Raw genomic sequence first — 26,572 nt, forward strand, 5'->3', positions numbered from 1 at the left:
AGATATGTGGATTTTAGTTCACCTTCCATTGATCTGGTGAGTCTATGAAAAGTATTTTCAATGCATTAGAATAAAACAAATTTCCCAAAATGATGACTCAAGTTTTGACAATATTCAGCTGAGAACCTGCATCATAGTCTGACAGCATAGAAGAGGAGGATGTTATGCAAAGCATCATATAAAAAAGAAAGCCAAATAGCTCATGGATATTATAAAGTAGTTTTAAACATATTTTCTCAGCAACTCTTGCCTCATTAATTGGCAGGCTACATTTCTCAGAAAGAAATCAAAACTTAATGGGCAAGCCTGTGTTGTTTTACCAAGGAAAGCAAACTGGCTTTACCATTCTTCAGGGTTTTTCATCTTTGGAAGCAGAAAAGCTGGTAAACTTACTTTTTGTTTGGCTTCAACAATTCTTCTTTCAAGGTCTGATGGGATCATTTTTCCTCTAGAGGAAGAGAGAGCTCTATCAGTAACTTGATCCTGAAATCAACTTTTGCTGTTACTTCTTCACATAACAGGAAACCCAAAGAAGGAGCAAAGTGACTTTTTTTGGCCAAGAGTTATGTTGCATTGAAGAGCACAGAAAGACTCTGTCCATTAGTCTGAGTTTTTACCCTGTTTATTTAGTCAATATTTGCAGCAATATAGTGATGGTAACTGAGAGAAAGTATCTCATGGCCACCCCATTAAAGACTGATGCTGCTCCTTGGAGCCTCTTGGCTCTGTCTGAAGTTACAGTCCTGGGAATAAGCTTCAGTCTCCCAGGAGAGGCTCAGCCCGGTGTCCCAAGAAGTTCACTGGGTGCCAAATCCCATGGTTCTCTCTCAGCAGGCACAAAAAATGCCAGCTGAGCTGCACAGCCTTGAGCAGTGCAACTCAGTGGTGCTGTCAGCAGCTGTCTCTGTGATCCCTTCCCAGGGATGAACATGTTTCAGGGTGACTTTCCCACGGTTTAGTGAATTACATGTTTGCATTTACTGAAAGCAGGGTGTGAGAAGCTGCCAGTCTAGACTTGCTAAATGCACTGTCAGGCCCTTTGCACTGACTGTATTTGCAACACCCCCAGTATGAACCATCCACTTCAGATTCAGTTGGGTAAGGCTTGAAGGCTAATTTAGGAAATCCTGTAAATTAACTAGGTTCAAGATAAAACAAAGCTGATACTGAATATTAAGGCTATGGTTTTCTTTGCTTTAGACACAAGCAAGTCTATAAAAGAAGAGGCACTATGAATACCTGCAATACAAACATGATAGATTCCCATGTTACAGAAATAAAGTCTTCACTGGCTTTGAATGTTGTACATTTAGTTTGCTATAAATTTTAAAAGACTTTTTCAGATTTTTTCTTCCACTAGGCCCTCATTTCCCACTGCTATAAAAAAACCTTAATTAAAGCTCAAAATGTAGTGGAGACAAAAAAACTCATTAGCTTTAGTTTTCTTTTGCATATAAACCCTTGAACTGTTTTCATGACATTTGGATGCATGACCTTTTTTAAAAATTATTAATTTATTGTAATAAGATACTATTGGTTTTTTAAGTTTCCATCCTCACATAGCTTACAGTGAGATGGTATTTATTTAAGCAGAAATGGGTTTGTACTGCTGAGTTTTTTTGCAAAATCTCTCCTGCATATTCAAAACAGTAAAGTATGGAAAGGATAACTAAAAATAAAAAGCTCTAAATCTAAAAATTAACCCAATTTTTTTTTGCAGAAGTGCAAGGAAGTTCTAAAGAGTATTCAGCTCCTTGTGAGCTCCCCCCAGACACATGTACATGATCAGAGAAAAGCAGTAGTAGTCTAATGCTCAAAAAATGCTCCTGGGATCATTAGAGGAATAAAGAAAATAATTAGAGGAATAAAGACAATAAAGACAAAACCATGTCAAAGGAGGGCAATGAGTTCCTCTTCAAAACATTATTTAGATGTTGATCTTTATAGTTTCTGATTTAGTGAGCTTTTGCACAGAAACATACACAGAACTGCGCAGATGCTTTCCTTGCCCAAATTTTTTTTACCAAAGCAAGCGATTATGCAGCCCCACATCACATCAAGTAGATGCAGGAATTCATGAGTGCAATGCCCAAACAGTGTCAAGGTTTACCAGCTAAACAAAGCAAACTTGGCAGGCGTGGGCCAGAATGGGAAAGAGGCACCAGGAAATATGCTGGGTCATACATCAAACAAGATATCAACATGCTCCTTCCACATGCCCACATCTTCACAGAGGCTCTTCTCAACCACACTAGCCCACATGCTATGCAAACAATCTGCTCTGTCTCTGTGCTGTCTGCTGTGATCCTGTGGTATCTGTGAGACACACAGGAATCCTGCTGTTTACTTCAGCGTGGGCAGGCCAACCTTTGTGGTCTTCACAGAAAACCATCACGCTGAACTTGCACAAGGAGAAAAAGAAGACAAGACTTCATTGATCCACATCCATCTCTAGTGAATAGAAACAACTGGTGATTTATTTTGATATGTGTTGGTTGCTCTGACGTCATTAAATCCTCTTGAAGGTGTGTTCAGTCTTTTGTTAATAAAGAGATAATAGGATCATAAGTCAATACGCAGGCACTGTGATAAGCACAGTAAATTGCTTACTTGATGCTTGTTTTTTAATGTAGGAGCAGAGTATTTTGATAGCAGCAAAGCCTCCCATTTCTGTTAGAGATTCAATACCTTATAACAGTGAGGGACTCAAATAGCATTTTCTATTGGAAAGACTCTCAATAGAATCAGTAAAAATGGTTCTATTAATTTTTTGTCCCTTAGAAAGTGTTTTGCCTAAACCTGAAATTTTTTATCAGAACATGTTGATTTTGTTAATATGCTGTTTTCTCAAAATGGGTTTTCACAGAGAATTTAAATCTTTAAGTTGGGTGAGTTAAGCAGTAAGGTACCTACAACCCTTTCTCAGAGCCTGTGTGAGCTGCAGATTAGCTGCCTCCTGAGCTCTTGGTTTCCAGGGACCACCATCCTTCCTAGCCTATGCTTCCCACAATGCTGCCAAGATCCTTCTCTTCACATCCTATCACAAACACATCCCTATCAAGGGCACTGAGGAAAATGCAATCCAGCTAAGAAAGATGGTGGGGGTATGAAGTAATAGAATTATAGTAGCAAATGCTCCTAAATATTTTATTCCTATGAAAGGCCCACTGCAGCTCATTTTAATGGATTAAAACACAAGAGTCTGATTTGACCAAAACAAGCTTCCTCCTGGTTTCTTAGCACAAAATGTCAAGAACTGTATTAGTTTGATATCCTGTTTCACATCAGAATGAAACAAAAAAAAATATCAGAAACCTCTGAGGAAAAGAGCATTTAAGGTATTTTATGAACTCTGAAAATGGACCAACAAAGAAGCTACTAACAGAGCCAGTTCCTCAAGTGGGATAAATTAGTGTAGAGCTGATGAAGACGACAGTGCTATGACAAATTATGCCAACTGCTGACCACATCCTACATACTCTGTCTGAGATAAGCACCTGATGATCCTCTGTTATGCACCACAATAAAAGGTGTATTTGACATCTTTACTTACCTTTCATCACATCTAATCAAAATCACACTATCTGTACCAATACCCAAGGCTGCAGCTCCTTTCTTCACAGAAAAGTGACTCTGAAAAAATAAATTTATTATTATTTATTTGTTTTATTATTTGTTATTTAATTTAATATAAAACACTACGGTCTTGCAAATCCTTCAGCAAGAAGTCCCACAAGGCATTCAGAGCCCTTTTAGAAACTGAACACTGTAATTTGAGGCTTCAAAGCAGGTCACTACCATCAACTGGAGAAACAGTGATCACTCTAATCTGGGTTTGCTCCTGGAATATTACATACACAAGTGTGGTCCATGCTGGACCTTCATGCATACTTGCAGCTTCTATTGCTTGTACAAAATAAAATGTGTAAGTTACATACTGGAGTGCATGTTGTCCTAATTTTCTCTTGCTCATAGGACTTAATTCCCAAGCCAGTGTTGGTGCATAATCCTAAATTGAATCCCAGTGACTATGATAATGCAACAGTTTTATATCAAATTATATCCCCAAGAATTTGATTTTGTATTAACTCAAACCCAGCTGTTAACAATATTGTCTAAAGTAATTTTAACTACAGTTTATTAAACACTGAAAAAATGGAAATTCTTTAGATACTACAGTATCATTAGCCTAGGATGTAACACTATAAAAAAGATCCAGAAGACAAAAACCTAACAAGACTTTTTAAGTGTCCAGAATGTTAAAGAAGAAAAGAAGACCTAGTTTGCAGATTACAAAGCTTTGTCAAGGGAGTATTTGCAAGCAGCAGAGAGCAGTAGGGGAAGAGACTGGCACAGTGGTTACACATGTGGACTTCACTTAAAGGCCATGAGGGCACAGATTCACTGCATGCTAAAGGACTCTATACATTATAAACACTTTGAAAATTACAGTAATTCTAAACCAACTTAAAGAAAGAGGAAGAAGAGTAGAAGAACTGCAACATGTACATCCAACTTCAGAAGTAAAAAACCTCTGTGTTTTAAAAATTGCTCAGGGAGTAGTTTTCATTGAGGCTTGAGTGCTATGGTTAATATTGCTGTGCTTAAGAGTTTCCAGTACAAATTCCTTTTTAATATGCCTGTACTCTCACCATTTTGGCTGAAATTCTTAAGTTTTCATGATGTCTGCTGATTTTTTCAATATCCAGAGATTTTTAAGAAGTTCAGATTGCTCTTAAGTCATGTTTCACTGATGATACATGAACAATTTGAAAATACTTTCTCAGGTAAATATTTTTAATACTAGATTTATTTTTTAAAGGCACTGGTTTGGTACAGCTTTTCCCTGTGGGATATGGCTGCAGTGTATGAACAATGTGCATTGAGCAGCCCTTGAACATGTTGCCTAGATGAAAAATCAGTTTTTGAGTACTAGTACAGCAAACCACCCCAGTCCCTGAACTAAGCACACTCTGAAAAGTAAACATACACTCATTAGACCAACTCTCACATGAACTGATGATAAATGAAATGCATACTCATCACTTAGATGAACCACAGGGCATTTGTGCCTGTGCTTAAGTGCTCTGCTGTCCTAGACTTCATCCCTTTCAGGTAGCCTAACCAAGCTGACATCACCAAGTAGGCTTCCTCTGCATTCTGGGGGGAAAAGGCACCTCCAGGCAAAGATTCATCCAGTGTAAAGGTGGCTGGTTTGGAGTGGGTGCTGAATGACATCAGGTGAAGAAGTTTCTACCCCTTCTCTCTGAACAAAGTGCTTTGATACCCGCTGTGAGAATGGGAAGTGTACAGCATGTGCAGCCACCAGCACTCCAGACACTGCAGATGTTTAACACCCAGACATCATCCAGCATATTAAAGCCACTGGTCACTCGTATGTTCATCTTGGAGTTTGCTTTGTTGTTTTTCTAAGCTGGGAGTCACAAGGTGCTATGAAGTATTTATACACTGAACATCACAGCTCAGCCATCACACTGACATTTTTCATGCCATGTTATTTACTTCACAAAACTGAATTTTTGAACAAATGCATTTCTATGAGTTTCATTAGGTTCACTAAATTCAGTGGACTTTTCCCCAGCACAAATGCACTGTAGATGGAGGCTTGGATTGTGACCAATCCAAAAACCTCTACACATCAAAGATACAAAAGCCCTGTTCCCAGCCCTGTGGGCCTCCCAGAGCCCTATGGGGCAGCAGCGCAACTGCTGAGAGAGTGGGAAGGAGAAGAGGCCATGAAATGCCTATTGGCAGGACGAGGCTTATAAAAAATTCCCAAGTTTAGGGAAGTATCTCGGAACTTTGTAAAAATTGAAAACAGAGCAAAAATATTGCCAATATAATGACAGTTCACAGATATGCTATATGAAGATAGAATTGAATTCATATACTTAAAAAAATTTAATCTGTTTTTTATTCATGTATTACACAAACTGATGTCCACATACTGGGTGGTGTAAATGTATAATTGCAGGTAGAGATTTAGGAGTGAAGAATCGCAGATATATTTCACTGGGGTTTCAGTCGATGACATTGCATTCATTAATTTTGCTCCTTACTCCACACTAGTTTAAAAAGATTTACTGTTGCAATTTATTTTTCTACTAAAAACCAGAACTAGTTAAAGTGTCTTAAAAAAGAAAAGACAGATTTAAATGGTCTACTATGAGGAAAGAAATTAAGCCCATGTGCTCAAAGGCATCTACTGGAATATGGCCAAGTGCAGCTGCCTTGCTAAGAAGTCTCATGGCACTGCTAAAAGAGCACTGGAAAAAAAAAAAACGAAGGTAGTGCTGATAGCTCAGTTGCCTGAAGGCTTTTTACAGACTGAAGGGAATTCAGTGGTCAGGAACCAAAACTGGTTTACAGATAAATTGGGAAGAAATACAGAAGTCTGTGCACAGAAGGGCAAATGCAATTACTATTTTTAAACCAACTCTGAATATGAAATGGCTCAATCTGTGTATACAGTCACAGACATATGACTGCTGTTATGTTTCCATGTTTTAGGGCAACACTACAGGGATTACTCCAAGTGCTTGAGGGGCTCTGAAAGACCAAGGATGAAAGCAAAATAGAAAAAATATAGTTGCAGAACCAAAGAAAATTTTCACAATTATAAGTATTAAATTTTGGTTTAATATTCCTGTGATGGTGCTGAAAGTTTGGTTGCCTGTGTAATATAATGGTAAACACAGAAAACTATAAAGGTCAAAGAGATGAAAAAGTTTGCAGAAATAAACCTGATCAGACAGAACTATTCACAGATTATTTAACTGGGCTAACAAGGAAGGACATTAAATGTGACCCCTTTGCAAATACCAGGGCTACAGACTTTTCAGACACACCAAGAAGGGAGCTTGAACACCATCTTTCACAACACAGCTCTGTAAGAGTTACGTGGATCTGAAGCCTTATGGTGGGAGAACCAGGGAACAAAGAGGGAGGACAGGTGCAGGCTGCCTGATGCCAGTCCTGAAAGACAAGCCAGGCTTGGGGACGCTGGAAGGTCTGGAGGTCTGTCCTGGGCTTGCAGACAGACGAGGACACACAGGTGGGAATGGGCTGTCACTTCGGCTTCCTGGCCTCCTCCCTCTCTCTCCTCATGCACTGCAAAGGGTGCATGGAAGACTGCAAATACATCCCCAGCAGAGAGGAAGCTAATTTCTATATGTAAAGAAATATAGTGGTAAAATTCAGTGGTGAAGGAGAAGGTATGGATATTAGTGACTAAGAACATACTGACAGTCAGAAAAAAAAAAAATCAGTGATACTGAGCCAGGGGAATTTTCCCTTTATGTAAAATTTCAAATGCTGTTAGGTATAGGTTTGTTCCCCAGATAGCCATTTTTACATGTTAGCTTTGTAAGGTAGAGACAGTGTAAATGTATTACACGTGCAATAATGAATAGGCCTCCTGAAAAATGGAAGAATAATTAAAAATGCTATGATGCTGAAAAGTACAGCATTGTTATCTAAAGTGCTTCAATATACAGATGCTTCTATTTTTATAGCTTACTAAATTACTTGCTCATCATCTGGCATGGTTAAAGCTGTCACGAACAACCATCCTAATGCCAGAAGCCCCACAGGGCTTGGCTGTTTTTTCAGATTGCTGCTTCTCCTTGCTTACATAAATCCAGAGTGACATGAGCTTTGTGGAGGTGGCTTATCAGTAACCAGTTCCCAAATGCTGAGCAAGCTATGACAGACATCCTGCAGCTGAAACTCCCCCAAGGTCTGTCACTGGCAGCCTAGTGCCCAGGAGATTGAGACCCCCAGCCTCACCTTATCACCTATTCACCAGCAAAGGAGAACACACTTTCCTATTCACTTCTCTTCGGCTTTAAGCATTGTGCAATCCCTGGATGTGTAGGCTGGGCTATATCTCTCTTAATGATCTAAAAATGTGTTGCCAGTTCAGACTTGCTGTTTGGGCTCCCAAAAAGTTGGCGAAGAAAAGGTACCTCCAGAAGGCACTGATCTCTTAAGGCTTTGGCACCTGTTTTAGACTTAAGATTAGTTGTCTTCTGCAGATCTTGCTTTTTTTTATTGGCCATAAAAAGTGTATAGACTAACTCAGATGAAATGTTTACACTTTAGGTGATTAACATTAAGCAACATGAATCCTATCTTTATATCTGATTTCAAGCTACAGCTTCTCCTTCAATTACCTACAAAAAGAGCACACTGTGTCCTATCCAAATTTTAAATACACTGCAATGAGAGATATATTTGTTATGGTTTCATTTACCTACTGCTATTCAGTTTTTAAAGTCCCTTGTTCATATCAGGTGAGAAACGAGGATATTAATGTTTCTGAAAGTACTAGTATGCACATCTTTTACATTTTTCAAACACACAACTTCATGCTGCTTTTCTAATAAGAAAGACTAATTTTTTTTTTTTTTCTAGTGCAGATAGTTTTGCAGCACTGTACATGATAAGAAATGTTGCACTGAGTTCAGGAGGATACTGTAGCAGTGTAAAAGCCACAAGGTATTGACCAGATGAAGGATTAGACACAAATGATTATTTTCTCCTTTAGGATTGACTGCACTAGAGCACTACTTTTCTAGAAAATGCTTCTACTTTGATTTGAATGGTGCTACGTGAATTAAGTTGTTCCTCAAATAAGACCAAATTTTCAGTTTCCCCTGGCTTTAAATACTATAAAAATAATTTTCTAGTTATTATGCAGTAAGTAATGCAAATAAAAAAATGTGTAAATCTATCGGTTTGATTTTGAGTTTCCTTAGGTGTAAACAAATCTAATTCCTACTCACTCTGTGTGCCCAGAGTGTAATTTACAGCATTGTAGTCTGTGCTACAAAATAGAAAACAGGACCTTTCAAGCTCCTCAAATCTTCCTCTGGACACAGCACCTCACACAACACCCCTTGGACTGCTTCTGGCAGGTGGCAGTTCTGCAAAGTATCTCCTAAGTTGCAGGGACAGAGGGCAACACTATGTATCATGGAAGTGGTAGACTAGAAATCAGATTTTCATTCATTCCACACAGAAACCAACCCAAAATCTTTCATAGCCTGTGTGAAATGGTCTATCAAGCTACAGACATAGAAGACACTTTTTAATTTCCCTCTGCATCAGCACCAAGAAGCTTCATAGTAGGCTTCTGGAACTATTCAGATAAAAGCTTCCCAAAGCCACTCTTCTCCCACGGATACGAGAATCATTTGACACGCTCCCTGCAACTAATGGGGTTTATTCACAAAGGGAAAGCAGCATGCATGAAGCTGAAGAGGTGATTTATTGCTAACTGCCTCCTCTGATCTAGCTGCTGTGTGGATGCCGAGTGCATTGTTGCCGGGAGGGTGTTCCCCTACCACCCCAGACCACCTCTCCCAGTGCTCACCCAGAGGATGAGGTTCCTCCAAGTGTGTCCAGCTCCAGCTGTCTACAATGCTGATGCCTTCAGTCAGCACATGCCAGAGCTGCACTCCTAGTGAAGTCTTCAGCAGCAGCTACTTCAACACAGGAGCAGTGCAGATGGAGAGATGCCAGAGGCAAGGACAGCCTCCTCTGTGTCCTCTGTGATCTCTAACTGGGTGAAGAGGTCCATTACGATCAGATCAGCCTGAATCACCTGCCAGTTCTTAGCTCTGCTCTTTGTTTTCTAAACCTATGATAAGGAAGAGTGTTGCTATTCTCTCACTGAGCTCCTGACAAGATGTTCCTTCTTAGGGGGCTTCTAGATGAGTGGGAAAGTAAGAAAGCTGTTGTGAAATACATGAGAACAGTCTTGCTGGGTTGGAGAACAGAGAAGATGAAAAATATTTTTGTCTTTCCAATTATGACCAGCTTTTTTTTCATTCTCTGAACTGTGGATAAGCCTATACAATCCCTAATTAATGAAGTCCACATAAATTATGCAAGTCTCTTAAAGCTATTTTCCTACTATCAATGAAAAGGGCCAAAGGCTGTTTTGTGACTTGAACCCACCTAGTTCTCTACAGCTAAACTTCCCCTTTGCACACTTTTCCTCCTCAAGGGCAGCATGACTCTGTCCTTTTGCCTCCTAGGTGTAATCCCTGCTCCATACAATCTCTAGCTACTATTGGATACTCTTTAAGACAGTGCTGGTTGGGCAAATCAAAATTACAGTAGGGAATTGGTTAAAATTTAACAGGTCTTGCCTCGTGTACAAATGGAACAACTAAAATATTCTGAGAAGGCAGCTATCCCTTTAAGCAGCTTTCTCCATGCTGAAAAAGGGATGGACTCCTCTGAACAGCAGCCTAAAGCTGATATGCTGAAACACAGGAGGAGGCCTTCACTTCAGATTTTTCATTGTATTTGAAATGATAGACTGAAATAGGTTTTTACAACTGGCATCCATCACTTTTTCCCCTCTGAGTCAAGGTGTCTTGCATCATATGTAGTCCAGAACAGCTGTCCTGAAGGACATCACTGCTCCTGCAACAGTGCAAATGAAAGAAGACTGATGATGTCCTGATGAATACAGAGGACTGAATTAAATCCTGAATGCAAGTGTGTCTCAGTGAAATTAAACCTGAGGAAGACCGACCCAAGTAGTTGCATTCATCACTGGTGATACAGAAACAAACAGCAGCAGAGTGTGCTAAGTTGTGGGCTGGGGAAAATTTGCTGTCTGGGAACGTGCACAGTTGGAATAATCACATAACCTATTTTAGGCACCAAATGTAGGTTGTGTATGTGAGGAGGCTCTTTATGGCCAGTGCACAGAAGTAGGTGAAGCCCTCCCAAAGGTGATTTAGAACACTGAAATTCATTAATATTTAGGTTCCTAATTTGGATGCTCTGAGTTTCTCTCCAGAGGTGCTTCTCTTCACTGGTTGTGCAGAGAGTGTAGCTCCTAATTTTGGAACATGATGCACTCCTAAATTAGGGAAGTAATTACTTAAAAGCTGTGAATTACTCCTCCCTTCCCTTCTCCCCAACTGGTAGCTGAACCTGTAATGGCATCAGACTACGCCAGATTCTGATTACAGTAGTAGTGGTGGCAACTGTGACACAACTTCATTCATTTATAGTACAGGAAGCTCTAGACTGGTAATAATGAAAATAGAATCTCATCTGGGATGCTGAAATTCTTCGCAGAGAATTGCTGATATTAAAATCTTTGCATCTGACTGAAAATTTCAAAACCAAAACCTACGAGTTTCTAAACACATACAGTTACTTTAAGCTTTGTTTGCTATCACACCATGCATGCAGAACATGGGAAAATGATACTATGGATCTGCTGCTCCACCTAGATCCCTACAAATCTTTGGGGCTTTATCCCTACAAATCTATTGGGCCTGAATTCTCAAAGAGCTGGCTGAAGTAATCACAAAGCCTTTCTCACTGATTTTTGAGTGGTTTTGGGAATCTGGAGAGGTCCCAGCTGACTGGAAGCTGGGGAACATCATCCCAACTTCCAAGAAGGGCAAGAAGAAGGACCCCAGAAACTACAAGCCTGTTAGTTTCATTTCAGTAGGTGGTAAATAGGCAGAAAAGATTATTCTGGGAAGCACTGAAACACAACACCTGGAGTACTGAAACACAACACCCAGAAGACAACACAGTCATTGGTCAGAGCCAGCACAGCTTCATGGAGGAAAGCCTTGCTTATCAAACCTGAGTTCCTTCTACGACTGGGTTACCCATGGACCTAGGAAAGCCAGCAGATGTAAGCATTCTGGACTTCAGCAAAGCTTTTGATACTGTCTCTCATAGTTTCCTTCTGGACAAAGCATCCAGCTCACAGCTGGACCCTCCTGATACACAATGGGTGACCAACGGGATCATGGGCTGGGCACAAAGGGTTACAGCGAATGGGGTGACCTCAGACTGGTGACCTGCCACTACTGGGGCTCCACAGGACTCCATCCTCAGCCCAGTCCTCATCCACATCTTCACTTTAATCACATGGACACAGGACTGGAAGGGATACAAGGTAAGTTTGCTGATGACACTAAACTGGGGAGAGATATTGACTCCCTCAAGGGCAGAGAGGGCCTGCAGAGAGACCTCGATAAATTAAGAAGACTGGGAAATCACCAACCATATGAAGTTTGACATGGGAAGTGCCAGATTATTCACATGGGATGAGGCAACCCTGGTCATGTGTAAAGACTGGGGAAAGAGAGGCTGGAGAGCAGTGCCATGGAAAGGGACCTGGGGGTCCTGGTCCATGGCAGGTTGAACCTGAGCCAGCAGTGCCCTGGCAGCCAGGAGGGCCAACCCTGTCCTGAGGGGCATCAGGCACAGCATGGCCAGCTGGGAAGGGGTGGGGATTTTCCCCTGCTCTGCACGGGGACTGCCTCCCTTTGGATATTATGTGCAGTTTTGAGTGCCACAATATTAAAAAGACGTTAAGCTGCTAGAGGGTGTCCAAGGAGAGCCTCTGAGGATGGTGAAGGGTCTGGAGGGGAATCCCTATGAGGAGTTGCTGAGGTCACTTGGTCTGTTCAGCCTGGAAGAGAGACTGAAGGGAGACCTCAGTGTGGTCTTCAACAACCTCATCAGGGGAAGCCAAGGAGCAGGTACTGATCTCTTCCCTATTGTGATCAGTGACAGGACATGAGGGAAGGCACCAAGTTGAGTTAAGGGAGGCTGAAGTTTAATATCTAGAAAAAGTCCTTCACCCAGAAAGTGGTTGAGCACGGTAATAGTTCTCCAGTGAGGTAGTCACCAGCACCAAGCTTGACAAAGTTCAAGAAGCTTTTGGACAATGCTCTCAGGCACATGGTGTGGTTTCTGGGGTGTCAGGAAATGGACTTTATGATCCTGATGGATCCCTACCAACTCAGAGTGTTCCATGGGCATTGTCTTTCTAGAGCATCCAACTGTGGCAGAGAGAAACCTCAGTCAGGCCAAGGAGTCTTAAAGTAGGTAGATAATCAGCACGATGTGATAAATGAGTCAAATTACATTTGCATATCTTAAGTGTCTGTTCAGGTCCTGCATGACACTTCCTATCTTAAAAAGGATTGTATTTCTAGGCCTCTGTAATTTCTGTAACAGCTTCTGCTGTTTTGAGGGTTAAACCATGATCCCATATCCTTTGGGCAATTAAGGGTTAAAGGGTCCTGTCTTCACATAGTGCAGTTTCTTAACTTCTCTAGAAGATGAGAATATACTTTTTATAAACCTTGATTGAAGAAGGGACAAAACTGCAGTTTCAAGATACTTTTAAAATGTCATGGATTTCAGATGCCGTCCTATGAATTCTCTAGTATATTTGATTTTTGAATGTTTAATTTGCTAAGGGAACAGCTTCTTCCCTGGCATGAAAACACAATTATTAAAGCTCATTTCATTATTTTGAGACTGTTAGCACAATTTGGGTCATTGTTTAACACTCCATCGCTATGAAAACAATGAAATTCTCTAATGATTAATAGAATTTGTTACTTTAAATAATCATGTTGAACCTCATTTGCTCGACTTAGGCTTGTTACTTCCTTATGACTGATGTATCTCTAGCTGTACATCCAGCTTTGGAAAGTTGCTAGTCATCTCTAGACTGTCCTCTTTAACTGCAATGGGGACAATAATTCTGCAACATGGAGCCCACAGCTGTGTATCGCATCTCATCCCATCCTACTGCTATGAAAGGCATCCTCGGAGAGATTTCCTCCTGCACTTTTGTGGTAACTTTTAGGGTATTTTGTTCTTCACACTTGCATAGAATTGCACATTATATGGTAAGTCAAAACAGGCACCAGGAGGACATTGTTACCTAACATGGACAGTATCCTGCTGAGCCTCAGCCACAAATGAGTCCTTTCAGGCTGAGCCCACACAGCTGGAGAGAAATTTAGAAGTGGACAATGAAGCCTGAAAACAGCTCACAGCCCCTCCTGGGGATTAACCTTCCTCTTTTTCTTCCTCCTGCACCCACATTCTCCACTCTAAGCTGTAAGGAGTTCTAAATGATCAAAAAGCCAGTAAGAACCCTCCCAACAGAGACTTCCATATGGCTGTACAAAGAGCTCTCTCACAAGGACTACTCCTGTTTCTCTTGTGCCCACCTCCCCTTGCCTCTGGCACTGCCAGGTGCCAGTGGTGCCCGTGAAGAACCCCCATGTGCTGAAGCTTTTGCTCACAGGCAGAAATGCACAGCAAAGCCCAGCTGCCCAACAAATACTGCAGCTCTTCTGCTGTACACACACACAGCATCGTCATATGACTGTCTTCATGTATGTTATCACCTTCTCATTAAATAATAGCAGGAATGGTTTCAGATGGGAAGATTTTGACTCAAAAGGATTTTCTGTTGCCCCAGAGTGATCAGAACAGATGACATTCCTGGCAGAAAGTGCTGAAGCCCAATGACGAGCTCGCCTCGTTTGATGTGGTCCTTACCACTCACATCAACATTTATATGGACACAAGTGAGAGCAAAGAAATGGCAGTGGTTTGTAGAGACTGCTCTGCCTGGATTTCAGCCACAGAGAAGTGCAGAGATCACCCCTCTATAGATAAAAAAATCAGCCTCTTCCCATGTTTTTATTCCCAGTGAAGGCATAACAGAAATGAAGACAGTTGTCAACAAATTCCTGTTCAGATATTTTCTTCATCATAAATTCATACAAACAGATGTAACAGATAGGAAAAAAACAGAAACACATACATGTTCTGATGTGAAGGCAACCAGTCTGGGAATAGCTGCCATTCCTTTTTCTTTAACTTCTGGGAACATCTTGAAACGTGCAATCAACATAGCATACATGTTAGATATGGCACCACCTGGAGTCCACAGTAATATACTGTTACTTTTTCTATTCATTGTAATATCATTTCAGAACAAACAAGTCTTGTTACAGTTTATCTATATAAATGTCTCTGCCTCATGGCAGAAACACAGATTCTTCTTCCCGATGCTCCTCACAGCTGGGCTGTGTAATAACAGGATATACTACACAAAAAAAAAACTTATGCAAAAAGTACCACTGCAAAAAATGACTGGTGCTTTCTTTCACCCTCATTCTAACTACCATCTCTCCTTCAGTCCCCAGTCTTAGCTTTCCATGTGCCATCAACACATAATCCCACTTTATTCCACCTCCTAAGCAGATGCCCCCACAAGGCAACTTCCTAAGGGATTTCCAAATGCCACCTAATTTGTGCTCTCCCCTCCAACATCAGGGTGGTGTTTCATGCCCCAGCTTTGAGCAAACCCACCCACTGAGACCAAACAGCCACTATCTTCTGGATAATGGGATTGGAAAGAGGGAAGAGAAAGGAAAGGGGTCATTCTAACAAATATTTTTAATTTTAATTGTTCTCTGATGGGAACAATGGGAAAAGATTAAACGTCCCTAATACTTGCCTTAAAATCACTGGCATACATTCATTAAAATAGCCTTTTCAAGATGGGTATTTAAACCACTTCAAGATGGGTATCAGATCTACAGCCCTGCAGTAGTCTGTTTCTCCTTTCTGAGATTTTTTTACAAACTGAGTCTCTGTGTCTACAGTGGAGCAATGTTTGGCTTTACATTAATGCTGCATGAGCACTATGGGAATATAATGCAGTACCTGAGTCAGAAGCTGAGAATTTTTACATTTGTATGCACACAAACACACACACAGGGAGACATGTATACATGAAATCCATCAGGTTTATCCTGTATATATGTGTGTACCTCCAGAGGGTGTTTCAGCTCATCCTATGGCAGCTGTTTGTGGTAGGTGGAACTTGCCCTGCAGAAACATTCCCACTCTCCCCTGAATACACAGGAGTTGCTGTAACTAGCCCAGGGTAGACACCCAATGCTTGGACAGCCAAAGTGAGATAAGATAAAATCCATCCTTTGAGATGAAGGAAGCACTGTGGGTATCTGTGCTGGCAAATTTAACATTGTTTTGACTTTTGTAAGATTTGTTTTAATCTCACTGGATATATATACTGTTCTACAGCCCACACAAGCTGTGCCCTTCATTTCTAATCAGTATCCTAGCTCTGCTCTTGCAGTGAGGTGGCCCTGCTGTGTGCTTTCCCTGACCTCACTGGCCCTTCTGTGAATCCAAAGGAAAATGCCACGGAAGAACGGCATTGCTGCCATACGGGTCAGTACAGATTGGGGTTTTCTTCCCCTTTCAACTACCTTGGGATATGAGCATATTTCAACACCTCTCTTCAGAAATGACAAAATAAGAAATGGAAAGATTAAGAGGAAATGCTCAGGTACCTGTCCCTAAAAAATGCAGATGTCATGTAAGAGCTGCTATTGATGATTTAGGTGACTGAACTAAGTTGAGGTAATTTGGCCTATCTTGTCCAAAGTCATTGGCTCAGTGTCAAAAGAATCAAGACTGAAATGTTTAGTTTCTTCAATACCAAGGTTTCCTATTAGTATTTATCACTCAGTCATTTAACCTTAAATTTATTCATAAGCCTGCATTCTGCTTTTAATTGTGTAGTTGTGTTCACATCCATAGTTAATTGCAGCTAACAAATCACACCTACAGAATTTGGAGAAAACAGTCAGGCTTTTATGCTTCACATGTATTGATACTGTATATTTCATTCCAGAGAATGAAGAGAGAAAGAACCTTTTCTTCGCAACAGTAAGGTCTTCAGCTTAAGGCCATGAAGTGAGAAGACAGCAAAGAAATTATTTTGATTATTGTCTAAAAAAGCAGAACATGCATACTGAGTATTGTTGCCTTAAGAGAGAAAATTAGAAATACGCACTTTGCACAAACCAGAAATTGCAGAGAAAGAAGGAAAGGAAGGAAGAAAAGAAGGAAAAGGAAGGAAGGAAGGAAGGAAGGAAGGAAGGAAGGAAGGAAGGAAGGAAGGAAGGAAGGAAGGAAGGAAGGAAGGAAGGAAGGAAGGAAGGAAGGAAGGAAGGAAGGAAGGAAGGAAGGAAGGAAGGAAGGAAGGAAGGAAGGAAGGAAGGAAGGAAGGAAGGAAGGAAGGAAGGAAGGAAGGAAGGAAGGAAGGAAGGAAGGAAGGAAGGAAGGAAGGAAGGAAGGAAGGAAGGAAGGAAGGAAGGAAGGAAGGAAGGAAGGAAGGAAGGAAGGAAGGAAGGAAGGAAGGAAGGAAGGAAGGAAGGAAGGAAGGAAGGAAGGAAGGAAGGAAGGAAGGAAGGAAGGAAGGAAGGAAGGAAGGAAGGAAGGAAGGAAGGAAGGAAGGAAGGAAGGAAGGAAGGAAGGAAGGAAGGAAGGAAGGAAGGAAGGAAGGAAGGAAGGAAGGAAGGAAGGAAGGAAGGAAGGAAGGAAGGAAGGAAGGAAGGAAGGAAGGAAGGAAGGAAGGAAGGAAGGAAGGAAGGAAGGAAGGAAGGAAGGAAGGAAGGAAGGAAGGAAGGAAGGAAGGAAGGAAGGAAGGAAGGAAGGAAGGAAGGAAGGAAGGAAGGAAGGAAGGAAGGAAGGAAGGAAGGAAGGAAGGAAGGAAGGAAGGAAGGAAGGAAGGAAGGAAGGAAGGAAGGAAGGGAGGGAGGGAGGAAGGGAGGGAGGGAGGGAGGGAGGAAGGAAGGAAGGAAGGAAGGAAGGAAGGAAGGAAGGAAGGAAGGAAGGAAGGAAGGAAGGAAGGAAGGAAGGAAGGAAGGAAGGAAGGAAGGAAGGAAGGAAGGAAGGAAGGAAGGAAGGAAGGAAGGAAGGAAGGAAGGAAGGAAGGAAGGAAGGAAGGAAGGAAGAAGGAAGGAAGGAAGGAAGGAAGGAAGGAAGGAAGGAAGGAAGGAAGGAAGGAAGGAAGAAGGAAGGAAGGAAGGAAGGAGGAAGGAAGGAAGGAAGAAGGAAGGAAGGAAGGAAGGAGGAAGGAAGGAAGGAAGGAAGGAAGGAAGAAGGAAGGAAGGAAGGAAGGAAGGAAGGAAGGAAGGAAGGAAGGAAGGAAGGAAGGAAGGAAGGAGGAAGGAAGGAAGGGAGAAAGGGAGAAAGGGAGAAAGGGAGAAAGGGAGAAAGGGAGAAAGGGAGAAAGGGAGAAAGAGAGAAAGAGAGAAAGGGAGAAAGAGAGAAAGGGAGAAAGAGAGAGAGAAAGAGAGAGAGAGAAAGAGAGAGAGAGAAAGAGAGAAAGAGAGAAAGAGAGAAAGAGAGAGAAGAGAGAAAGAGAGAGAAAGAGAGAAAGAGAAGAAAGAAAGAAAGAAAGAAAGAAAGAAGAAAGAAAGAAGAAAGAAAGAAAGAAAGGGCAGCCCTGCAAATGCCAGTGCAGGTACACGCCTGCCAGAGAGCCCGTCCCCACACGGGTTTCAGCTCGATGAAGTGAGCTGACACACCAGCAATACCCTGGCCCCATGCCAGGCAGCACCTTTTGCAGCCCTAGCTGCCAGCAGCACCTCCTAAGGCACATACCTTGCCTGACTCACACTAGCTCTACCTGAGTTTGCCAGAGTCGGGCAGATCTGGCACACGCACTTGAGCCTTTCACCCAGCCCGCTGCCACGGCCAGCTTTGCCCTGCAGAGCTGGCTGGGCAGCACTGCTATTGCTCTTCTCTCACCCTGCACGTCCCTGACCAGCCCAGTGGGAAGGTGAGGAACTAAGGGCAGCTGTACTGAATCATGTCAGGGTTGGTAACCAACCACCAATCAGTTTCCAAAAGTTTTCACTTTGGTCCTAGGCTCATAATACACACTCAGATACCCAGTGTGATGGAGGCCAAGGCTTTCAGGGGGATCTCTAAGCACCACAATAAAAGCTGTCAGTGCTTTTGGTCTCAGGCTTTTTAACTAAGAACTCATGAAAAAGCAATGTCAATTCTTCTCATCTATTTCTCTACATCTGTGGAAAGGGACAGAATAAAACTCCCACATCACTTCCCACATGTGCATTGTGAGAAGATGTGGGAAGCTGAAGATGAGCCTTGCCTGACCTTCATGGTCTTGGAGAGCTGAATGTCCTAGGCTGTTACCAGTGAGGCCTTTCCTCTACTCAAGAGTGCACTCTTTCTCTCTCCATTAGGTCAACTAACTTCCCTTCCAAAAAGGCTCCTTCTGCAACAGCTAACAGTCTGTTCTCTTTTGACAAGCCAAGATATTATACCCAATGTAAATTCTTTCATTACTTTGCAATTTCGTAAGATAGACAGGCCAAAATTTTTGAGCAATGAAATTACAGAATCAGAGAAGAGGTGACAAAGAGTATAAATCAAAAGACTAAGTGGAATGATTAAAAAAAAAAGTCTTAAGAATTTTTGTCAATGATTTCTCTACACTAACATTTTGCCTTACTAACTTGCCCTGAAGAAACCAGGTTTCTAAGCCTTTAAGCACTCAGATTAACTAAGCACCCAAGTCCCCCACTGAGAAAAACAGGTCAGCTTCACATGAAAAGCTAACAGTATGGTCTAATGCTGGCAGGGTCTTCCTGACTCTACTAAAATTGCTAGAAGGTATGCTACGTCTTTCCCTGTTTGCTCCAATTTCCCCTGAGGAGATGGAGAGCTTTGTTGTGTTTCTTCCCTCCGTTATTAATACAACAGTCTTTCTATTTCATGGAATCCATAAAAAGTGGGGGCAAAGCAAAACTGCAAGGCAAATGTCTGTTCTCATTATGTTTCCCATGTGCCATTACAGCTGCTCATCATGCAGAGCAATTTGCTCAAACAGATCCTCATAATCACATCCCTGAAATTCATAAACATGCAATACTTTATCTCAAAGAGGCCACTGGTGTTTACTAGCAAGTGTCCTCTCGAACATGCATATTTAATTATATTTATTCTTTAGCTGCAGGGGATGTCATATACCACAGTCTGAAAAATAGAGAAAGCTTGAAATTTCATGTACCAGGTGAAAATATCCCATCGCCACAGCCCCCTGGCCAGCCAACCATCTCTCTCATTTTCCTTAGTGTGACATATTCCAAAAGTACAAACACTGGAGCAATTTCATAGGTGAACCTGAAATGTAGTAATGTCCATATTTAATGCTTTCATCTACAAAACTAATACATCTTTTTCCAATATTACATTACATTATAGCCACAATATATTCTATCTTATACTGGGTAAAGTTCTGTTTCACAATATTTCCCATGGTCTTCTTTCTGATTTGACATCAAATGTCTAGAAGGAGAAATGCAGGGAGTGCTTAAGAATCCATTTCCACCCAGTTCAGTGAATAAAATCTTGCCCACCTCTTCCAGGTTCAAGGCTTTGCCCTTCATCCAAGAGATGCTGGGCAGAGCCCCTTTGCCTTGCACAAACCCGTGTGCATGTCTGGAGGCACGTGTCAGCAGTCCTATTCATAATGGCCAGACAGTGCATGAAACTAAGCAAGTACACAAAAATGCTTCCTAATCCCAAAGTGAAAAAACCCCCACACTTTAAATTCCACATCTCTTTCTTACAGAAAGCAATGGCTTTGACTGCTCCGGGTATGAATTGTACATAACCCCTCTACATGAATGCAACTGCTCACTCAGGACCCCTTTCATTTTACATATTTATGCATGCAAAATGCTAGTCTGTATATATTTTTTGTGTGCTTTTGGGAGCCAGCACAACCAACAACCTATCACGATGATGAAATTTTTAAAATGACAGCCTACAGGACAACACTGAAGGTCTTTCTATAAATAACTGTTGCAACCATTTAAAAAACACCTTATTTTTTCCCCAGCAATTTTAACATAAAATTATGCTTTCATTCAGATACAGGAACTAGTATTTTAGTGTATAACTGTGAAATTACATTAAATATCTATATATTAAATAAAAAAATCTACTTACATATTAGTATTTGCTGCTGACGTCAGCCAGTCTGCCGCCAATCCAACCATGTCCAACCCAGTTGAAAGTTGATTAAAATATCTAGGGTGCCCTGCAGAAGATGGAAAACGTTATCAAAAGGCTGATGACTCTGAATGAAACTATTCAGTGCTGAACAGTATATTTACCTCCATATTTCTATAGAGAAGGAAGCGCTTTCAAGGTATGAAACAAAGCAAATGGCAGTAAATACATTTCTTGAAAAAGGCAGGATAATTTCTCTTCTTTCTCATTCCAAAGTCAGTAAAATCAGAGTAATTATACTCAACACAGAATAATGAATTACAACATTCCCTATTATCCTTTCAATATGCCTTGAAAATTAGCACATTGCTGCCTCACAAAAATAGCTGTTTGCTCCCGTTAGTGTGTCACATGTTGTCACTGGATATGGTTTTGCCTGACTAGGTTTGAAAGGCACACATGAGACACCATCTGAAAAGCTTGCCAGAACATATAACATCAGTGATGAATAGCTAATGATTGTAATAGACAGGGCGAAATGAGAAAATGGAATATTTTGGTGACTGCTTTGCACATGACTCAATGGCTGATGATTGTACGAAGATGGCAGGGAAGGTGGTGGTCCTTGTCATTTCTTCACTGTCAGAGTGCAATTACAAATAGCCTGGCTACTTGCAACTGTGATTTTAATCAAACAATATAAAAACAAGCACTACTGCTTCAGCAGAATTATGCACAGGACTATATTCAGTGAGCTGATAATCTCTTTACTTGGTCAATATAACTGGCTCCTGTTTTTTTTCCTAGAGATTTTCCTTAAAAACGTGCCTAGAGCCATTAAACACAGGAAGCATTAAGATTCCATTTTTAATAGTTACTTCCCACAAGCACTTGATAAGTGGCATAATTACTGGTACAAATTATGGATGGTCCACAATTACTTAAATGCCATCCAACTCAAAGGACAGCAGCGTCTGCTTGGAAAACACCTGTCCTGACCCTTTGATGATGTACTGTTATTGCCATCAGAGAAAACAAAAGATAGAGCAAGATGATTGAGGAAATGCAGACCCAGCGCTGAGAGAAAACTTATCTTTGGTCTCTTGTGGCCTCTTATCAGGCGTGGACACATGGCTGGCAGAGCAGCATGGGGAATTACTCCCCAGCTCCCACCCTGCAGCACACAAAGGCAGAGTAATCAAGCCGAGCAGGCAGACCAGAGCTGAGGATATGGAGCAGGGGACACATGCACAAATTCCAGTTGCCTGTGCCCTTAACCTCAGACCAGCCCTGTGCTATTGCCGTCCCGCCTGATTGCATTTTGCATGGAGCTCCCCTTCTCACTGACAGGAACTGCCACCTTTTCTTGGTCTGTGCTGCCAAAGACAGGCGGCCAAAGCCCCTGAACACCGAGGAATGACACTCAGATCCAGCAGAATGAACTGGATCTTGCTCCCTGCTCTTCACATTCTTGAGTGGGCTCGGTGGAACTAAGATAAATGTGCATCCCATCACCACCACCACAACCTCAGCAATCCTGCTCCAGGGTCTATGCCTGCAGAGAACTGCACCTCCCCAGACAGAGGAATTTTGAAGGAGATTTCCATGTTTATAGCTTAGGTTCTATATCATAGCTGGATGACAAATTTCACCTAAAAGCAACAGAAAATTAGGAGCTAAAAACCTTTAGTAGATCAGGACTACAGGAAGACTCAAAGAAGGTTACAAAAATTTCTGTTTTGGAAATAAATCCACAAAGCTGGAGAATAGCAGAATTTGTATCTGCAGCTGCAGTGTCTCAGCGGTTCTCTGTCAGCCCCACAACCAGCCCAAGGCGACAGCCCTGTTGTCACTGCTTGTTTCTTCAAGCAAACCTTGCAGCACACCACCTGCTTTGGGAGCCGCCGTAGGAACAGGCCCGGGCGCACGCAGGGCTCGGGCAGCTGCGCCCTGGAGCGAGCGAGGTGGAGGGAGCACTGCTGCATCGAGAGATGTCAGGACAGAGAGGGCAGCAGCTGCTGCTGCTGGGAGAGCACCCTGCACCCACACCTGTGACACAGCCGCCTCCACTCCGTGCCCTTCCCTTCTGCAGTGCAGCTGTAACACAGAAGGGCAGGGAATGCACTGCCCCAGCCTGACCCCTGCCCCAGCTGCAGGGCTTTGCCTGTCCATGTGGCACTTCACTAGGTGAGCGAGCTCTCTTCCCTTGACTAGATGGCCATAGAAAACTGAGGCTTTGCTTAGAACACAGGTTCCACTGGCCAGGTAAGAAGAGTTTGTGAGACCTGCTCAAAAATCTCTCCTCTGCCTGAAATACACATCCTTTGTTGAAGTTGTTCCTGAACAAAGAGGTACTAGAAAAGAGATTGTGACAGGGCAAAGAATTGCTTGAGAGGTGAAAATAGGAGATTATTACTTAATGGTTTGTTTAGCAATAGATAACGTATTCACAGATATCCCAGAGTAAATCGGGAGATGATGGCCAAGAACCAGGGCCAAGGCACAGGGACACCCGAGGCCGGGCTTTCCCCACTGAGGGCGTTGCCTCTGCCCCACAGACCCTCCCAAACACACTCCCACCTGCTCTGGCTTGAGGCACGGGCATGCCCAGCGTGAACACCCGGCCTCCAGAGCCCCCACAGGGAAGCGACGAGAAGGGCTGGGCACGGCCAGACAGCACGGATAAAGGCACGGCTGGCAGCACTGAGTCTCGCCGTGCTCGCAGCTTCACTGCGTGCATGGCCAGCACCGGGGCTGCCAGGGAGCAAGGCTGGGCCAGAACCGGCTCTTCGCACCCTTCCCGGAGTTTCCGAGCCACTTTTAAACGCTCGTATTTCAATTCCCCTGCTCATTTTCAATTGTCCAGAGCACAGTAACTGAATTTAACACCCATCTTTCCCTGCATTCGCAGTCACTGCCTTTTACATCCTCTCAGCGAGAATTCTGTCTCTGTTGGTAAGGGGGCAGAAAGCGTGGCTTTCCCGGGCACCCCAGTGAGCCGTGGCATGCAGGCAACACCTAGGAGCAACCCACACCTGCCCCTCGGCCAAAAAACCAGCCATCTGCCTCGTCGAATCCCTGGACCTGGGTATCTAGCTGTGAGGCTAATGCAATACAATTTATTTTTCAATCAGCCTCCCGGGCCCCTGCAGCCAAACGTCGCCCAGGAGGGGCCGTGTCCGAGGGGCTTCTGCGGCAGGAGCGGAGGCCGACGCTGCCGCCAGTAACCTCACCATATTGTCCTTCCTCTGAGGGTAATTTACTCTGAAGCACATGCTGGGGGGTTCTAGGTGTAAACCCCACGCATTTTGTGAACCGCCAGGCTGGGGTTGTCACCCCAGCATGCTGACGAGCAGCAGCAGCCAAGCGAGGTGGCTCTGCACCCTCTGGGTTGAACCCTGCCACGCCACCACATTTCACAAAAACCCCCAGCACCCGTTTTCAGACTTTAAAAACATTATTTTCATTAAAACAAATTATAAAGTGCCAAGATGGGAAAGCCACCGATATTTACAGAGAGGAAGAGAAATGGTAACATTGTTTTAAAGAGTCTGTTTTGGATGCACAAAATTAAATAGGTCTGTTATGTGAAAACAAGCTATAACAGAAACGATTAATGCAGATCAGCTAAGAAACCCTATTTTTTGATTTCCCAGAATCACAGATCCCACATTCTTTATCATTCTGTGCAAATACGTTTCCTGTTTCCTACCCAGACACATCACATAGATCACTGGACCGATCGACTTTGCTCCTCTGGATATCATTTACATAACTATTTAATCCAGTATTTTACAAACATCTTGACAGCACCCGACCCATGCATCAAAACATGCGGATGGTCATTTCCACCACTAAACGAGGAGGATTACACCGATCCCTCATAATCTTTACCAGGATCAGTCTGTTCTGTTCTTTTCTCAAAACCTGAGATTTTTTTTTCTTTTCCTCTCAACCTCTAGTCACAAATCAGCCTTTTGTCTCTTTCAGTAAACGGCTTCACATTTATTTCTAAGCAATTTCTCAGTAATTCAAATTCCCACTAATTGCTCTCCGGACCCCTTATTATTTCCCAATGACAGCCGTAATTGCCGCTCCGGCTCTGCTTTCTGCCTGCTCCGCCGCAGTTTAAGGTGGCCCCGGTGCAGAGTCGGGCGTTTCCCCACGCCTGGGCGAGCCCCACGCTACCTTCCCTCCACGAAGCCCACAGGGGGGCACGACTAACGGGGCATCCCATCCAAGGAGGAGTCAATCCATCCCTGCTTTCCTCAGTGAAAACCAGCAAATGGCTGTTGAAACAAATCGGACTTCGGTTTTATTGCTTGAGCCTAAAGTTGAAACTAAAACCTCGATATTTCCGTGTCTCTTTTTATGTCTTGCAGGCGAAGTGACAGACACGGCAAATGGCCGCTCAGAGTTCGAATTTACAGGCCGTTTACTGCGATTTCAGCTGCTAAATGGGCTGGTCCCTGCTGCCGCCTTGCAGGGACTCCCCTCTGCCCCGAGTTCCGCGCCCGCCGCACCCCGCTCTGCAGGGAGCAAGAGGCAATCGCCGGGGCATCGCATGTGAAATGATGAAAAGGAACGGCAGAAAGTGGGAAAGGCGATGCAAAGTCTGCTCAGGGCACACTCGGCATCTCCGACGCACAGACGCATTAATTTTAAATCGGAAAGGGTGTGCGAAGCTGCACTGACAGCTACAGAGATGGAGCTGCTGGAGTGCTTTATCATTTTGGAGAACGATTTCTGTCTCTGCTAGAAATTGCTTGGAGCTGACAAAATACAGTTGCTGCTTCAGTCTTTAACGTTTCAAGCTAAATTGAAATGACACCTTTAATCAATGGATGAGACCATACAGGGTAGAAAATGAGCATTGCTATTACCTGTTTTAATTGCATACTTCAGAGTTGTTCTGCAGTTCAATAAAATTTCTTCCAAGGTCTGTGGCTGGTCTGCCAGTTCCCAGTTATATTCCTGGAGCAGCTCATTTGGGTAATGGAAATCAATAACTTTTGTTGATCTATCAAAACTTTTCACCACATACTGAAGTAAAATGTCCACAACGTCTTGCAGGAAAGACATAGTAGTTATTTCTCCATTGCATGTCGGCAGAAGATCTGGGAATGGACAAATTTAAAAGTTAACTTCGTTTTATGACCACATGCATAGATTCTGAACAAAGCCTCTCCCATTTATGTTTACAAAATCTTTACACTGTAGTCAATAAAAGCAGGTTTTGTTTTCATTTAATAACCAAATTGGCAAGGTTGTATTTTGAGGAATGTTCTGAAAGATAACAAGATTTAATATCTTATCTAAATTGGCCAATTCTGTCCGCAGTGTATTTCAGACTGATTTTTAAGACAGTGAGAGGAGGGAAACAAGAGAAAAGACAAAAACGAATCTCACAGGAAATAAAGATTGAGCAACAAATGCTACAAGCAGCACCCTTAAAACTGTCATTTGCCTTGCAATAAAATACCTTCCTGGTGACTGGCTCTCCTATGCAAGTGACTTGTTGATAATGTAATGCCTTTTTCTGAGGCAATGCTGCACGGGGTCTTGGTGTGCACAAAGATTTTGTTTAAGAGCGATGGCTCAATCAAAAGCAGACTGTAGTGGAAGCCCCTAATTTGGGGTCCCGGGCTGCCGAGCAAACGGGAGAGTCCCTGGCTAGTGCATGTCGGCGGGGAGCTGGGATCTATTCACTGGAGGAGACGATACCTCCAAGGTCAGAAAAGATGAAGTGCAAAAATATCTCGAATTTAAGCAAATGAGTAGGAGAGTGCTCCGTCTCCCTCCTCCCCTCCAACCTTAATTACATCGCAGGGTTTTCAATGAGAAGGTCGATGCTTTCAGTGCTTCTTAGAAGGAAAAACCT

General features: G+C 42.7%; 1 protein-coding gene across 1 annotated transcript in view; it reads right to left on the reverse strand.

Annotated features, from left to right (window-relative positions):
- Positions 1-26,572, reverse strand: part of GAD2 (glutamate decarboxylase 2) — a 41,896-nt gene that overhangs the window by 14,166 nt on the left and 1,158 nt on the right. The window contains exons 4-9 of the mRNA XM_053960371.1: positions 25,575-25,808; positions 20,689-20,779; positions 19,745-19,857; positions 14,648-14,763; positions 3,554-3,633; positions 394-448 (exon numbers count right to left, since the gene is read on the reverse strand). Of these exons, the coding sequence (XP_053816346.1) occupies positions 394-448; positions 3,554-3,633; positions 14,648-14,763; positions 19,745-19,857; positions 20,689-20,779; positions 25,575-25,808 (689 nt within the window). The remainder of the gene's footprint in view (positions 1-393; positions 449-3,553; positions 3,634-14,647; positions 14,764-19,744; positions 19,858-20,688; positions 20,780-25,574; positions 25,809-26,572) is intronic.

This window comes from Vidua chalybeata, chromosome 1 (genome assembly GCF_026979565.1).
Source record: "Vidua chalybeata isolate OUT-0048 chromosome 1, bVidCha1 merged haplotype, whole genome shotgun sequence".
In the NCBI taxonomy this organism is placed as follows: domain Eukaryota; kingdom Metazoa; phylum Chordata; class Aves; order Passeriformes; family Viduidae; genus Vidua; species Vidua chalybeata.